We start from the raw sequence: 17537 nt of genomic DNA on the forward strand, positions 1-17537 counted from the left end.
ATAAATTAAAATTTGAACTTGGAATCTCGGATACCAAGCATTATTTTGGGTGTGTTTGTTTGGGTGAAAGTGAGGGGAAGTGGAGAGGGGGGAAGTTGTTTTCGTCGTAAACTATCACTTCCGTTGTTTGTTTTGCCATAATTTTATTATGGTCGAAAGTCGAGTTAACCCAAAATAGTGACTTCGCCCTCCCACGGGGCAAAGTCAATTCCGGTGAAGTGCAAAGATGCAAAGGAGCTTGTTAAATTTGATTAGGTAATGTTATCAAATTTGGTTAGATAAGTTTTAATATATTTTTTGTCTAATTTGTATATTTAGAAAGTGATGAAAAATGAATTTGTTAAATGTTAATAATTTTGTAACTTTATAATTTTATTTGTTGTATTATTATAATTTATATGCAAACAAATAATATAATTTTTTAAAATTTTATTTTGTAATTATACATATATATAATTATATTAATTTTTATTTATTATAATTTGTTATTCACTAAGTTACACAATAGACAATAATATCACTTCGGAGGTAAGTATACCAGAGGTGCAGAGCTATATTTTTTAAGTCATCTTCTTTCTACTAAACAAACAACAGAACTGACAGAACTATACTTTCACAGTTAGAAACAAACAACGAAAGTGGATTAATTTTTACCTAAACTTCACTTCAACCTAAAGTTCACTTCCACCCCAAATCTACTTACGTTGAAACAAACATGCCCTAAGCTTTTTATCACTTGCGCTAGAAACGGTAGGTATTATTATTATTTATTTATTATTAAATAAGAAGTGGGGTGACAAGACAAAACTGCCCCTACGTCCCTCCCAGGTCCCAGGTCGCATGCATTGGCAGTCTGTCCCATAGTTAGTTAATTCGCGAATTATTCGCGAATTATTCGCGAATTTTTGATATTCCGAATAAAACGTCCGTTTTCGAACTTTTGGGAAAAATTCGGAAAAAATCGCGTTTTATTGGATAAAAGTAATTATTCGCGAATTAATCGGGTTCGCGAATAATTCGGATCAAAAAAACGTCGCCGTTGCTGCGACTGCGATGCTGCGACTGCGATGCGGTCGCGGGCTTCGTGCATGGCCCAAAACAGAAAAGAGTTCGCCTCTCAAAAAAAAAAAAAAAAAAACCTTCTCTGAAATCGCCCCCTCCCAGTCTCCCAAACTCCCACCCCCACCCCTCCCAAAAAAGGGTTTGCCCTAACTTCTCACCCCTGCGGCGGTGCGGCCCTGCCACCGACCCGTGCGGCGGTCGCGGTCCCTTCCCCTCCCCCTCTTCCCTTCCGGCTGCTCGCCGAACGCAATCGGAAGCCCCCCTCTTCAGAAATCGAAGATCGAGTTCTTCACTCTTCAGAAATCGAAACCCTCCTCGTCGCCTCTTCCTCTTCCGCTTCCGCTATCCAACGATATATAGATCAGTAATAAGGTGGTTCTTTACAAACCAAGTACGATTTGAGTTTTCATTTTTTAAAGCAAAAGTTGGAAGCTTTTAGTCCATCTGATGGATACTTTTTTAGACACAAATGGCTCGAGTGCTTAAATTGAATGTGTCCATTCTCTGTTATGCACCTTAAATTGTTAAGAACTTAAGACCCAAACATAGAGCTAAATAATGTTAATTAACCTAGGGACCATGCCTACTTTAGACTTTAGAATTTATGAACTCTTGTATTTTACATTTAAATATGGACTATCTTGATCTCTTATTTGCTTAATTATTTATTCTTTTTTAGGCATAATATAGTTTATTATTTTTTTATTTAATTTTGTAGCTCGTTATTCTTATATTCTTAAAAAATATGAATATTTATGCTAATAGCATAAATTTTAAGAGGAAAAAATTTAATTTAATAGCCGAATTTTTGATCCCGAATTTTTAATTGGTGAACGTATAATATCCGTATAAATCACGTATCCGAATAATTGACTAATCCGTTTTTTAGCCGATTTTTTCAACGAATTTAAAAATTAGAAGACGAATTTTATCCGAATTATACCCGTACCGAACTTTTGCCGAATCCGAATTAACTAACTATGGTTTGGATCGCCACCCGAATTGGAATCGGAATAAATTATTTCTGTTGCCGATATTTGGTTCAGATAGATATCAGAAACGTAATTAAATTGATATGTCAATTTTATCTTTATAAAATATTAGTTTAAATTCATACTAAAAATTAAATATTAAAAATTTATGTCAAAATTTTAAAATAATGTCAAAATTTTAAATATATTTTTCTAAAAAATTAAAATTTGGAATTGATCAGATAACTCAAAATATAAAACTAAATTTCAGTTTATTCAAATTCAAATTTAAAAATTATAATTTAAATTTTAATCTGAATCCGTAAATTTAATTTAAATTTTAAATAAAATTTGAATAAAATTTAAAATTTAAAATTTAAATTTAAATTTAAATTTATAAATTAGATTCAAAATGCTTGATTGAATTTTAATTTTTAATTTAAGTTCAAATTAAAATTAAATTTATAAATATAATTTTTTTAATTTAAACTTATGCTTTAATTAAGAAATAAACTTAAAAATATTAAATTTAATCCAATCAAATCCATTTTGCCTGGATTCAATATCCAATCCGGCCTCCTAAGCTGAATTGGAAAAAAGAGTAATTGGAAGATTCCTATTTACTCGGGAATCGAAATCGGAATGGAAATTCTGCATACCGAATATCGACAAACAGATTCGTCCATTCCGATTTCGATGCAAGATAAAAAATGAGGCGAACCAAACGCGCTTATATAGTATTAGAGTCATATTTTTTGATTCTATTCTTTTTTTCTTTTTCTTTTTTTGAGAGAGAGAGAGAGGTAGCACGCTACCCGCCTTGTTTATTTCATTTAGAAATAAACTTGGCTGGAAATATAAATCAACTAGGATTCGAATTTAGGATCTCGAGTATCAATCACCAAGTCTTTTATCACTTGCTCTAGAAACGGTCGGTATTTTTTGATTCTATTCTGATATAACAGTAATTACTAAAGGCGTGTTAACAATGCTTGTCTTTTATGGGAGCTTGGGGCTCGCATATCATCATTTCTTCTTTCACCTCATCGGCCATTGTATTCTTTCTTAAGGTACGTTTATTCCACCGAAAGAAAGCGGAGAGGTAAAGTGGCTTTTAGGTCGTAAAATATCTATTTTCGATGTTTGATTTATTATGACTATACCTTCGATCAAAATTTAAAATTTTAAAATATTATAATTGATTCGACCAATCCTGAAAGGAAATCAATCACCGAAAAAAAAAAGAATTACAAAAAAAAAAATTAATATTAACAATAAAAAATTTTAATTTTTATTTCATTCACTTTAAGCGATTTAGAAATATGTAACGATAATTAAATTTGCATGAGTTTAGATTCTTTTTGAATCGATCGAATCGATGCATGGTTCCTGCTGTTCTTCGCTTAGATTTTGAAACTAGTTTTCATTGTGACCACATCGTACATTGTTGCTTGGGTAGGTAAAGCCAAGTTAATTGTCATAAATTATGACAAGGGAAGTTATGACTTTTGGCCTCTAGGACTCAAAAAGAGGCTATATGATACACACTAGATCATCATCATTATTATTATTATTATTATTATTATATGATGATGATTTAAAAGCCTATGTTCTTAGCATTGACATTGACTCATGAGAGATTTTACCAAGAACTCCAAAATCTTTATACTAATTAATAACATGGAGTAAATAATCACGAGCGCCCTTCTTGAGTCATCCAATTCTATCAATTCTCCAAATTTAAAAGAGGTTTGTTATTCGGATGATGATATAATCTGATCTACAATATAACCGTCATTTCGGTAAATTCTCGCTTTCTGTGTGTATGGGGAGAGAGAGAGAGCACGCACTCATGAGAGATATTAAATAATGTGAAACAATCATTTTTTCTAAAAGATTAAGTTACCAAAGAATGTCCTTCTGTGTTTTCTAATATGACCATGAGATAGTGGGATTCGAACATCGTATCTTCTACTCTAATATCGTGTTAAGTAATGTGAAATTACTATTTAATTTGTTCAAAAGCTTAAGCTACAAGAGATTGACTTTTTTATATTTTATAGTCAACAAGAGAGATGAATCACGTTTAAATCTACTCACTTTAAATTAATAACATAGGGTAATCGAACTCGATCAATGCCTATTTATGTAATAAGTTCAAACATGTTAATATACATCATTGCTCTTTTCAAAGAAAAAGGGAGAGACAGATCAAATTCACTAAATTTACTTATTTTGAGTTGATGCACGGTGATGAGATTCCTTTCATGGATCTGTTATAAATAGTAATTTTATAGATATGTTAATATCACTATCCTTCTAAATATATAAATCCTGAGAGAGTGACTTGAGCTAGAGTCATGAGGCTGAGGTTCAACACCATTAAACTTGCAGGAAGCAATGGTCCCTATCCAACTAATAATAGAATGTACTATATAGTCATCATGTAATAAGTTCATAATAATTTTCAAATTAGCTGTCCTTAATTTGGTATTATCTTAGTCTAAAATTAATTAACATGTGGAAACTAGCTATTGGTAATTATTAGTATCTCAGTACAGGACTAATTAAGCATGGATTAAGACTATTTGTTGGGTGTTTAACTAGTGCAATTCCTGGTTTGAGTAGAGCTATTCAAAAAAGAATTAACTACTAATTTTTATGTAAAAACCATTCTCGCATATCCTGCTATGGTAGTGTCAAGAAGATTCAAAAGTAAGGTCAAACAAATCCCAAGAATCCGCCTCTGTAAATATATTTGCATATGAACGACATGTGAAATCGAAAAATAACGTAAGAGATTCAGCGCTGATCAAGGCGACGCCAAATGAACTTACAACTTGATCACGAAATGATAGAAACTTATAATTAACTATGATATCATGTACTACGCAAAAAAAAAAAAAAAAAAAAAAAAAAAAAGTTGGTCCTATGAGAAATGATTTAGAAATATATTTAACACTTGCATTGGCTAATTAATGGAGATGGTGGGCATCTTTCAATTGAATGTACAGGCCATATTGAATCTAGCTTCATCAAGATCTGACAAAGTCCAGCTGTGGGATCAAATGCCCTCACATCTCTGAGCCTTAAAGGCCACAAAGGACTACACTCCTCAGAAGTAAAAGGGCCCTCCCTCCCTCTACCCCTACCCTGTGAGAGATCTCATCAAGACTATGAGTCAACAATCCCTGTGGAAATGATTGGTGGGACTTTAAATTTCCACACCAACTCAAAGAGGGACCCTCAATAAAAGCTTAATTCAAACACCATCACCATTTTGAATTCATAAGAAAATGGTGTAAGTAATATTGTGCTCACTTCCGTATACTATAATAATTTTATGACAAGAAAGGATGTATAATTTATGACCAGAATAATAATTATAGTAACCTATAACAATAATAGAGTTCGGCTACTATACTATCGACAGTATCGAGCGTTTCGTGCTATGAAATTTTTTACAGTTATATCTATCTCTTTAATCATTTTTATCCGTTAGATTATACTATTACACCAACCATCCGCTCAACCCTAGAAAATATATAATTTGAGTTTGAATCCTATTCCGTACAGAAATAGCTCTCTATATGATGGGTGGGGGAATGGAACATGTGGGAATGATTTGTGGGTCTTAAATTCCACACCAATTCAAAAGGCTCAATATTCAAATGAAGGTGCCATAAAATACTGATAAAAGAGATTGGAAAATGTGAAACAGTTGTGTGCAGCATAACGTAGCCGGCCCGGACCATGCAGCTGGAGAAAATTAAGTCACGTTCCTTCAATTCAAAGAAATAAAAGGACTCTCTCTCTCTCTCTCTCTCTCTCTTACTTAGTCAAGGGTTGTTCTCATAAACCGAGAGATGTGACTAATATTATAAGTTTATCTCTCTCTAGTGTCTCTCTCTCTCTCTCACACACACATACACACACACACACACACACACACAACATTAACTTAAAAGAGCCATGGGCCCTGCTATAAATACACCACTTTGGCCCCAACTCTTCCTCATCTCCTTTTATTCATCACTTAGACTATTCGATGTAGTTCTCCTTCCTCCCTCCAATTGAGAAAAAGTATTATATTTTGAGAGGGTTTTTTTGTTTTTTTTTCAAAAGAAAGAGTTTGAGGAGACTAGTATGGGAGAATCCTTAAAGCTCAGGAGGGATAGCGCCATAGATGACAAAAGGAAAATGGAGCTGGTTGGTTCATATATATACATACAGAAAGGTTCCATTCGTCTAATGCGCTATCTATCCTGAGTTTCACGGTTTCTTCCTACTCCGAATGCGACTACTACAATTGGGTTTGTGAGATCTTAATCTTTTCCCTACCTTCTCCCTCTGTGGTTGCCATGATTCCATTTTTCTTATTTTTTGGGGTCAAATAGGTTTAGCATGTACAAAAAAAAATACTCAGTGAACTCCTATTTACTTTCGAGTAAAGTAAGGAGATACGAAATTAATTGACTTGTTTTGGAAGTGTGGAGTTCAAAATGATGGATGAATTGCTCGAATTCCTAGTGGAAAAACATGCGAAAGCCAATTCACGTGGCCTAGTCTCTGCAAAGCATTTGCGTACAGCCTTGTGCACAAGAAATTTTTACGCACTAAGTGCGCCCCATATGCTCTATCAAAAGGGGCACCTCCATTTACCCATAGATTACTAATTGATAACACCCTTTTTTTTTCTCTTTTTTTTTTTTTTTCCTGTTCTTCATTAGAAAGCTTGTTACAGGCAAGCTCAGAAGAACACTTTTCTGATCACAAGAAGCTTCTTGTACTTTTTTAAAATTTCTCCATTTCAATTCCGCATCTCTCTCTTTTGACTACTTTATTAATATTTATATGACATTAAAAAATAATTGCAGAATTTAATCTGTAGCTAGTTTATATTGGATTTTTCTTATTTTCTGGGTATTACTAGCAAGAGGTTCATGAGAATTGATGATGTGCATGCCATCACATAGACCAAATGCAAGTAATTAAAGGCTAATTAAAATCAATCGGTGATCAACTATCAAAAAATTCAACAGCAATCTATCAACAAGCAGTAAACTGTGATATAGTAGTGCTAAAACTTCTTCTTTTAGGTTCCAATACTCGTGCATAATATGCACGTATCTTTGTATATTACTAATGTGCAAACACTTATAACATAAAATAATAAGTCGATGACTATTGTTTATTTTATTTATGTGTATATGTGGACCAATGGGGTAGTACAGTCCGACAAGGTGTTTAATGATGCATCAATCAGGCTGTCCAGTCTGAGGAGACCGTAATAGATGCAGTCCAGCCGGCCCCCTTAATCAAAGTGGGATCTCTAGTAGGGAAAAAAGTTTATTATGTCACGCCTGTATCATATCATCAGTAACAAATTAATTATATATTTTTTTATTAATTATGAGACGGATAAATTAAAATGATACAATTTAATTAGTTAAAAAAATTACGTCAGTAATATAAATAATACATTCTAAAGTTTTTTTTTTCTAGCGGTGGTGTTGGTGGTTCCAATAGTCCAATTGACTTCCCAGGCCCCCAACCCCCATGTGTCATGTTTTTTCGAGCCAATTTTACAACCCTAGCCTAGTCCCTAAAACTCCATGGGAGTCTTATTTTACAACCCTAGCTATATGTAAGATCAAGTCATGGACAGTATCTAGCGCAGATGCCAAAAAAATTAATATTAGTATCTAAATTTCTAAATTCGAAGCTTAATCAAGTCATATTTTTAGTTAATTTTTTAATAAAATAAATAAAATAGATAATAGATTATCTTTCTCTAAAAAAAAGATGAGTAAGTAGAGCTCAAGTGTTGTTGAAGTTTATTTATTTCTTCTTATTTCTTTCATTTTTATTTGAAGATGTATGTAGATCGCAACTCAATCTTTTGTATAATTTCGTGCATAGCATGCAAGATTAAAATTCGTATAGGATGCTTCGTACATCAAATAGAGAAAATTCCAACCGAGCATAATAATATGGTAATTTTACAGTAAAATAATACTCTTAAAATAAAATTTTAAGACTTTCTAAGTGGTGGAGAGATATTTGCTTAAAATTTACAAATTCTATCTAGAATAACTATGGCATAGAAAACTTTTTAAGTAGTAAAGTGAATTTGCTTAAAATTTACAAATTCTATCTAGAATAACTATGGCATAGAAAACTTTTTAAGTAGTATAGTAAAGTGAAGTGACGTTATTATTATTATTTTTTTTTGGAGAGATAGGTAGCACGCTACTCGTTTCGTTTATTTCATTTAGAAATAAACTTAGTTTGAAGTGTGAATCAACTAGGATTCGAACTTGGGTCTCGGGTATCAACCATCAAACCCTTTGCCACTTGTTCTAGGGACGGTTGGTGTGAAGTGATGTTATTAAGTCCAGAATATTTAGATATGCGTTTTCCTTTTTCACGGCATGGATCCAAACTCGTGTCAGATCGTGCTAGGTCACAACTTCAGAACGATGACCCGGTGCGACTTCTGGCCGGAGCTAATCCAGCTGCCCGAATTGCAGACTAGTCCATTCTTTCAATAGCTTTTAACTTTAATCTTTTTTTAAAAAAATTTAGCATTAATTTTTTTAAACTATTTGTTATTTATTAAGTAAATAATTTTTTAATTATGTTCGAGAGAAGAAAAATAAAAGAAAAAATAAAGAGAAAATAAAAAAAAAATTCCTGCCTGGCTGTATCGGGCACGGCCCGACACGATCCATTTCGGGCCGGGCTTCCGGGCTGCAAAAGTGTAGCCCGCGGACCGTCCGACCCGTTTGACACTTGCTAATAAAAAATTCATGAAGCCATTTTTTAAGTTAAACTTAGAAGGCTCACCAATAATTAATCCACATACTAGATAACTAATCATACATGCTTAGTAAATTTTAATATTAATATTTTAATGCTAGATTACAAGAGAACCACTGATTGTATGGTAAATTTTAATATTTTAATTTAGATAATGAATTAAATTTACAGGCAAAATTCAATTGGTTCTGAACTTTCCTTCTTCTTCGGTGCTTTTTAGAAAATTTCAAAATATTTTAACTCATTAATTTGTAGGGGAAAATTAAGGAACTTGATGAAAATTTAATTTTCGTAAGTAAATATCAACTCAAGGGCTATTTAAATCGAATCGAGCCCATCTAATGTTAGTAATTAAAATAAAGTTTGGACAAAAATATATAAGGATATAATTTTTTTATTTTTTTATTGAAAGCACTTAAAATATATTGAAATCAATTTATTTTGATTAAACGTAATGTTACAATACGAAATAAATAGTAAAGACCTCCACATAGGGATGCTAACGGGGCATTACCGCACAATTCGAAGCGGATCCGGGTGAAAAGTGGATTTTTGATAGATTTTTAACAGGTTGGGATGGATCAAAAGGAAAAAAAAAAAAAAAAAATCTCCCACATCCGGCTCTATTTACTTGACGGCTCTACCATATCCCGAACGAATTATATTTTTCTATATTTTTTACTCTCATTTGTCGTATCATTTGGGATGGCTCCGTATGAAAGCTCCACCAATCCGAATCCATTTGCATCTCTATTCCCGCAATCCCTACCAGAGCCTAATATGACCATGGCGGTTGACTAGAATGTTACTTTTTGACCATTTGACTCGAGCTACTCCACAGAAAATAATCTACAAAATCTATAAATTAAAGCCAACATGTTTCCTTCCTCATTTAATAAAATGAATCCAAAGGATACCCACTCATACATAGAGCTTTAATTTGCTCTTCCTTAGAAAAGGAATCCAAAAGATACGCACACATACATATATAGAACTTTTACTCTACCTCCACTCTCCTCTCCCTTCTCACCTACATATATATAACAATCCCCTACGTTCCCATGCACCACCATGCATATATACATTCACACACACTCAACATTAACACTAAAAAAACCCTAACATGTCTCAACCCCTCCTCCTCCTCTCTCTCCTTTTCCTCCTCTTCTCCATGATCACCACCACCAAACCCCAACCCCATTCCAACTTCTCCGCCGCCTTCTACTTCGGTGACTCCACCCTCGACACGGGCAACAACGCCCACATTTCGACCCTCGTCGCCGCCAATCACTTCCCTTACGGGACCGACTTCCTCCCGGGACATAACCCCACCGGTCGGTTCTCCAATGGCCGGCTTGTGCCTGACCTCCTCTCCTCAAAACTCGGCCTCCGCAATCTGTCACCGCCGTTCTTGGACCCCCAACTCTCCGACCGCGACGTGAAGGCGGGTGTTGTGAACTTCGCGTCGGCCGGGTCGGGGTTCGACGACGAGACGTCGGCTATCATGAACACGATACCGATGTCGGAGCAGCTGAAGATGTTTAAAGCTTATCTTGGTAGGCTTGAGAGAATTGTGGGGAAAGAGGAGGCTTTGAGGATGGTGAATGGTGGTTTGTTTTTTGTTAGTAGTGGGAGTAATGATTTTACTATGAACTTCTCTCGCTGGAGAAATAATTCTCAACAGTTAAAGGGAAAACGTAATGTAGAGGAGTACCAAAATGTTGTACTTCAAAAGGTGGAGGCTACTTTTAAGGTGAGTAGTTATTTTTCTATTTTTCTTGTTTTTCCTTAAAGTTACTCTCCACTGTATATTGCTTCTGCTTTTTTTTTTTTTTTTTTTTTTTTTTTTTTTTTTTTTTTTTTTCATGACAACACTTAAGAATAATAACATCTAATTAAAAATTTTTACTCGGTATAAACAAACATATAACATTAGATTTTTTTTATTGTGTATTTTAGTATATATGAAATTATTCGACGTGATACAGCGAATACCTCAAATCATAGGTGGTTTAAAATTAAATTCACTAAAATGCCTTTAATTTTCCCATAAAATTACCTTGATTAAAACGTTACGTGATACTTAATTTATTGCAACCTCCCGATAGTATTAACATCCAAAATCTTGAGTTGCTCGAGGGTTCATATTGATCTAATCCGTGACAACTCTCTGCTGCTCACAAGTTAGTGTACATTTTTGTTGCACGACCCTCAAAGCATTCACACATTTCTATATATATTGTCCTTTTTCAAATTTTATGTTCATCTCTTTCATTGTTGGAACATTCCAAAAATTCTAATTCACATTGTTGTTCCACCTAGTTCTCTATTTTCTTCAATTTTTTGTCCTCTTTCTCCCTCTACTTACAAATTTACGAGCACCAACCTAGCTAACTCATCAAGCCCTTACAAAGATACACAACAATGCAACAACTATTGTTCTTAGTTTCACTTTCATCCTACATGATCACCACTAGTAGTGCTTCTAGGGTTATCAAGCCCAATCCTCCGAATTTCCCCGCGGCCTTCTTTTTCGGTGACTCGAGCTTCGACACCGGCAACAATAAGTATATCCTAACATTCGCGAAAGCCAACCACTTTCCTTACGGCCGAGACTTCCCAGGGGGTAACCCTACCGGGAGGTTCTCCAACGGGCAGCTAGTTCCTGACCTCCTTTCTGCCGATCTTGGCATTGTATCCTTGTCAGCCCCTTTTTTAGACCCACAAATCTCCGACAAGGATGTTTTGAAGGGCGCGAACTTTGCTTCGGCCGGATCAGGGTTCGATGACGTGACGTCGGCGGTAACGAATACGATACCGATCGCGAGGCAGTTGGAGTTGTTCAAAGTGTATCTTGGTAGGCTTAGAAAGGTTGCTGGGGAAGAGGAGGCTAGTAGGATTGTTGGTAGTGGTTTAGTGTTAATTAGTGCAGGGACTAATGACTTCTTGATCAACTTTTATGATTTACCTAGTAGGAGATTGGAATTTAGCATAGGTGAGTACCAAGATTTTGTGCTGAAGAAGGTGGAGAGTGCTCTTAAGGTATTTTCTTATCACAATTATATATCATCTCTACTTGATTTGTTCCAACTGTACAAAGCAATTCATTTTGTTTTTCCTTTTCTATTTGATTTATTATGCGCCTAGCTAGATAATGGTTTTGGTACAAGCTCTTATTCAAAGGACTAAAAAGAGCTTCTACTGCTGGGTCACAGAATGTATTTAAGCTTCTTCTCCAGATGCCTGATTGTAGTATTTCGAAGTTAAACAAAAATGAAGAAGGAAACAAAAATAATTCTTGCAAATTTTTGTTCCGTCAAAGCAGTTATTTGTTCCTTCCAATAATTCTCGCAAATTTTTTGGCATATTATTCACCATTTGTCATATTTTATATCTATAGAAACATTACCAAATTCAAACATTTTGCGGCAATTATTCTTTGTCTCTCCATTTAACTTCAGTCCGCTGTTCTATCCTGATATTGCAATTTAGTTTCAGTACCTTTCATTTGTATACTTTAGTCCTCGAACTTTTATGTAAACTATACTTTAGCATTTGATAGCCAATACAGAAACTATCCATACATTCTTACTGTTGATAATCCTTTATCAAACTTTACGAGAATTTTGCGCTTGTAGGAGTTATACAAACTTGGAGGCCGTTTGTTCGCTGTCGCCGGTCTACCTCCGATCGGTTGCATACCGCTTCAGATCACGTTGCATCACTCCTTCGACCGCACGTGCGTCGAGGAGGAAAATGCGGATTCCGTCGCCTACAATGTGAAGCTCCAGAAGCTGCTGCTTAAGCTGCAACAGACGCTCCCCGGAAGCAAATTCGTGTACATGAACTCGTACGACGCTCTGTCGGAGATACTGAACAATCCTTCCAAATATGGCAAGCCTCTTAATTTACACGCAGTTAGTACAGTCGGTAAAAATAAAATAAAAGAAGGTTAAAACATTATTTGTTGAATTTGGGAAAGAAAACAATTTTTTGATTGGTGTTATATATGCACACCTAAATTTTACTCAGCGGTGCTTTAAGATTCGTGTGAAATAAAATCTACTAACAGAGCAGTGCAGAACACTGATCATAGGCCTGAAAGGATTTTTTATTTTTATTTTTATTTTTATTTTTTCATTTGGTCTAGTGGAAATTAAACTCTCTCTTGTTTCACAGAAATTGAAACATTTTAGATTCATATGATATATCTTAAAATCTTTTGAAAATCATAGGAATACATAAAACAAAATGTCCTATAGTTCTTTTCATAGATTAATGCCTCACAATTCACAAAATGGTGCATTAATTAATTAATTAACTAACTAACTAATGTAACACTCACACAGGGTTTGAGGAGACCAAGAGAGGGTGCTGTGGCACAGGGCTCACAGAGGTGGGCCCACTCTGCAACTTCTTGACCCCAACATGCCAAGATGCCTCATCCTTTGTGTTTTATGATGCTGTGCACCCTTCAGAGAAGGTTTACAGGCTAGCCACAGATTACATTTTGGAGCATGTAATCCCCCACCTGAGAGTCTAAGACCATGAGATTAAATTGTACCATGATACTCATCTGCAAAATTGTGTATCTACATCTGATCATTTCAATTTTAAAAAAGTTAGAAAAGTCAGAGTATCTTTTTTTATTTGTCTTAGTTAATGAAAGTGCTCAGCGAACGAGTATCTTCTTTTATTTGTCTTAGTTAATGAAAGTGCTCAGCGAACGAGTATCTTCTTGGATTAATAGTTAGCCCCAACTGACTATCCTTAACGCAAGTGGCAAAAAGTTTGGTGGTTGATACCCGAGATCTCAAGTTTGAATTTTAATTCATTCACTGATTCACATTTCTAGATAAATTTGCTTTTTAAAAAATAAACGAAGAGAAAAGTACGCTCCCTTTCTCTTAAAAAAAAAAAAAGTTTTTTAAAATGTATTTGTACTTGATGGTTCACCAAAATGGCTATATATTGGCCAGTGGTGTATTTTTTTTGTTAAATAAATATCGATTTCTTTTAAAGACTAGAATATAAATAATATCAAATGCGTCAAAATAATCTAATGTTGCTATCCAATATTATAATTTTGTTTTTTTAACCTTTCACATAAACACCTTTGTTTCTGAATCCAGAATAAAATAATTCTTCTTGTTAAATAATCACTGTAGCCTTATTTATTTCACTTTTCTTCAAATATTATTTTATAGGAAAATTTTATTTTTAAGGATTAAATATTAAAGGTGAAATTCAATGTTTCATATTTAATTAAAAGTTGAGAGAAATACTAAGTGTACAATCCAAAAATGTTGTAATCTTTACAACTTTTATTTCAATGGTTTAAAGAATTTAAACAACCATTTAAATTTTGGTAAAAAAAATTAAAATTAATAAGACTAGTGTGTTAAGTATATCTTTTAGATAGACTAATAAATTGTGAGATTACAACGCTAATTGCTTTGATTCTGATACATGACATAAGGACCGAATCGTAAATTCAAATAATGTGATTGCTCATACATTTCACCCTGACTATAGTTTGCGCATGAAAAGTAATTTAGGATCTATTTTGGAGCTACGTGTAAAATTCACAGTTGGTACAAGTACCCCTCACCTTCCCTTCTCGAGGAAGAAGAAGAAACAAACAAACCCTAAGAGAGAGAAAGAGGACGACGAAGAAACCCTAAGAGAGAGAGAGAGAGAGAGAGAGAGGAGCGATGCCGTGTCTCAACCTCGCCACGAACGTGAGCCTCGACGGGGTCGACACTTCCGCCGTGCTCGCCGAAGCCACTGCCACCGTCGCCAAGCTCATCGGCAAACCCGAAGCTGTACCTTTCCTTCTCTCTCTCTCCCTTCCTCTTCATCACCCTCTCCTCTTCAGTCCGATTCGCCTCTTTTCGCGCTTTAATTCGGTGTATTAATGTTGCGTTCTCTGTAGTATCTTGCGTTTTGATATTGTCGTTTGTGGTTTATAGCATATGATCTATTTAGAGTGCTACTAATGCGTTAAAAGCTTGGATTGAGCTAACATATGACCGTTCAAAGTGATGTTTCCAGTACATTTAGGTGTATCTGTTTGCAGAGCCTCCGTAAAATAACCTTCTAAGTTCTAATCTCCCTAAAAATTGAGCAAATAGGTAAAAAATTATGGTTTTTTTTGTCAAATATGACATGTTTTTGATGAATTTGAGTTTTAATTCTAGGTTTTGCACCATTTAATTGTCTAATTAGCTGATTAGGTTTCTAGTACATATTCCAGATGTGGTAAAGCAGCAAAGTTGAAGTGATTTACTGAGCTAGTACTGTTTTGATTAAGTTGGTCGTAATAGATATGCTTGTTTTGATGTTTTATTCCACTTCTCAAAATGGATCAAGTACTAGGACTCTTAAGTACTGTTTGACCCAGCTGTAGGATATAATGTTGTTTCATGAAGTGCTATTAGGAGAGGCATATATTAAATTTCCCTGCACTAGAATCTAGAGCGGCAAGTTGGAGCTTCTTTTGTTGGCCGTCAAAATCCCATTTGTGGTTCCCTTCCCGCTATAATATAAACTTTAGACTTTTATGATTTTCAAACGTTATGTTACAAGTAACTACAGCTGAAAGCAAAAGTAGAAACAGGGCCGAGGAGATCAGCACCTTCCAATATGCCAATCGCCCTGGGAAGCTATGTTTTGGTAACAACTATTTATAAGACAATATAGTTGTATCCTAGTGTGGGTTTTCAAGTTCTTTCTTCCATTTGCCTGTGTAATATCCTTGCACCTCCTACCATGATTAGAAGAAAACTCATATTAGACAAGTGAACTACCTTTTCCAATAATACTTCTGTAGTAGGTGTACCATAACGTGTTTCTTTGAATTTGCGTACCTCGGTTGTTAAGTAGCATTTGTGACCCGCTATCTTATCATAATCTTGGTCTTATGTGTTTTAATAGTGTTACTTCCAATCTGCAGTATGTGATGGTTGTTCTCAAGGGGTCAGTACCAATTGCATTTGGAGGGACCCAGCAGCCTGCGGCATATGGCGAATTGGTGTCCATTGGAGGACTAAATCCTGATGTCAACAAGAAACTGAGTGCTGGAATTGCCAATATTCTGGAGACCAAATTGTCCGTCCCCAAGTCGCGCTTCTTCCTCAAGTTTTACGATTCTAAGGCAAGCTACCTACACTTTTTTTTAAACGAGCTCGAGCTACCTGAGATTAGTTCAGCATACCTCGAAACCACATGCAGCCCAGCTCACGCTCCATTCGACCTAGTCCGCTAGCATTAATGACTCGTTAAGCCCAAACCATCAGCCTGAAATACTTTAAAGTTTAGTTATTATTACTAGCATGCCCGTTACATATAAGCCTTTTATGCTCTCCCACACTATCTGATGTGGGATTATTGAAGTGTCACAAAAATAGTCGAGTTTGAGCTCGATTAACTGGACTGATAGGCACCAAATATACATAAATTTGTACATGTAAAAATACATTTTCTATGAAGATAGAAAACTGAGCTTTTTCTTGCTGAGCTCGAGAGAGATGAAGCCCAGCTTCAGTTTTGCTAGCTAATAAACAAGCTAGGTCAATTAGAGCTGAAAACAAGCTGAAGTGAGCTGATCACAAGCCCTATGAGATTTTTTGACACGTCTTCTGCAAATTCCTAATGATGACGGGTCTTTATTGTTTTCTACAATCTCTTATTGTAATTTTGCTCTTTGTTTCATAGGCTCATCAGGCACAAGAATATGCTCAGTGTTTGCATGCTTTACATCAGCAATAGATCATGTAAATAATTATTTGTTGTTTTACATCCTCTCATCCTTATCAGATTTCAAAGTTCAAACGTCTATCCTCTATCCAGATTGTAGATTTTCTCCTTCCAGTTCTTTTTGTTTCTACTTTCTTTGTGCGGATTGAAGTTGCTGATGAATCATCTATTTGAATTATGCAGGGCTCCGACTTTGGATGGAATGGCACTACTTTCTAGGTGAACTCTTTCCTGGATTGTTGGATTAAAATCTTTTCAAGTCTTAGACATATCAGGATGCATTGTTAGAACTCTATGATCGCTACGCTCTGAAGAAAGGGATACGTTTTGCTTCTTTAGCTTACCATGCCCATAGCTACATTCCATGTCAATAAAGAGATTATGAAAACTTTGGCTTGAAACATGTGTGATTCACTGATTTGGCTTTCTTAGCATGTGCTAATGCTTGCTGGGTTTGAATGGCCAGTGTTGCAATCTATAACGTGAATATGGTCCTTGCTTTGCTTTTGTCATCCAATACCTTTTCCTCTTGTAGAATTAAGTACCTGCATTATGTGATAGGTTTAGATGTTTAGGTTTTAGGAGCTGCGATGCATTTATGGCGGAGAGTTACAGTAGTGTATCAACTATACTAAGCAGTGTAACTTCTCTCCAACATCGCTATCGCTCTCTCATCCTATTCTATCCAATTAAAATCTAAACGGTCGGTAAAATCCAACAATGTGAGTTTACTATTCCTTCAGTGCTGAGATTACTGCTTAGACTTTAAGAATAGCTTCTGAAATTTCGTCAAATCGCAATTTAGTGGCTAGCCTGACACTCAAACCTGTTGAATTAACTAAATTTCTGGCAATGCTGTCTTTTTGAGCTGTTTTCTTATTTCCTTATTCCTAAGAAATGAAGTTATTTTGAGGCTGATTTATG

General features: G+C 35.0%; 2 protein-coding genes across 3 annotated transcripts; both read left to right on the forward strand.

The window, feature by feature from the left end:
• On the forward strand, window positions 9979–13398 carry LOC109719682 (GDSL esterase/lipase At2g31550-like). The gene is made up of 4 exons (XM_020246462.1): window positions 9979–10293; window positions 11595–11897; window positions 12494–12749; window positions 13205–13398. The coding sequence occupies exons 1-4, from the start codon at window positions 9979–9981 to the stop codon at window positions 13396–13398; spliced, it is 1068 nt and encodes a 355-aa protein (XP_020102051.1).
• On the forward strand, window positions 14469–17125 carry LOC109719047 (macrophage migration inhibitory factor homolog). Of its 2 annotated transcripts, XM_020245551.1 has the most exons (4): window positions 14469–14680; window positions 15811–16011; window positions 16572–16630; window positions 16797–17125. In XM_020245551.1, exons 1-3 carry the CDS (start codon window positions 14570–14572, stop codon window positions 16623–16625), a joined length of 366 nt encoding a protein of 121 aa, XP_020101140.1. In that variant the 5' UTR covers window positions 14469–14569; the 3' UTR covers window positions 16626–16630; window positions 16797–17125. The 2 variants fall into 2 exon arrangements, with proteins under 2 accessions (XP_020101140.1, XP_020101141.1); XM_020245552.1 differs by lacking the exon at window positions 16572–16630 and having other exon boundaries at window positions 14470–14680.

The sequence above is a fragment of the Ananas comosus genome, linkage group 13 (assembly GCF_001540865.1).
Source record: "Ananas comosus cultivar F153 linkage group 13, ASM154086v1, whole genome shotgun sequence".
Taxonomy (NCBI): domain Eukaryota; kingdom Viridiplantae; phylum Streptophyta; class Magnoliopsida; order Poales; family Bromeliaceae; genus Ananas; species Ananas comosus.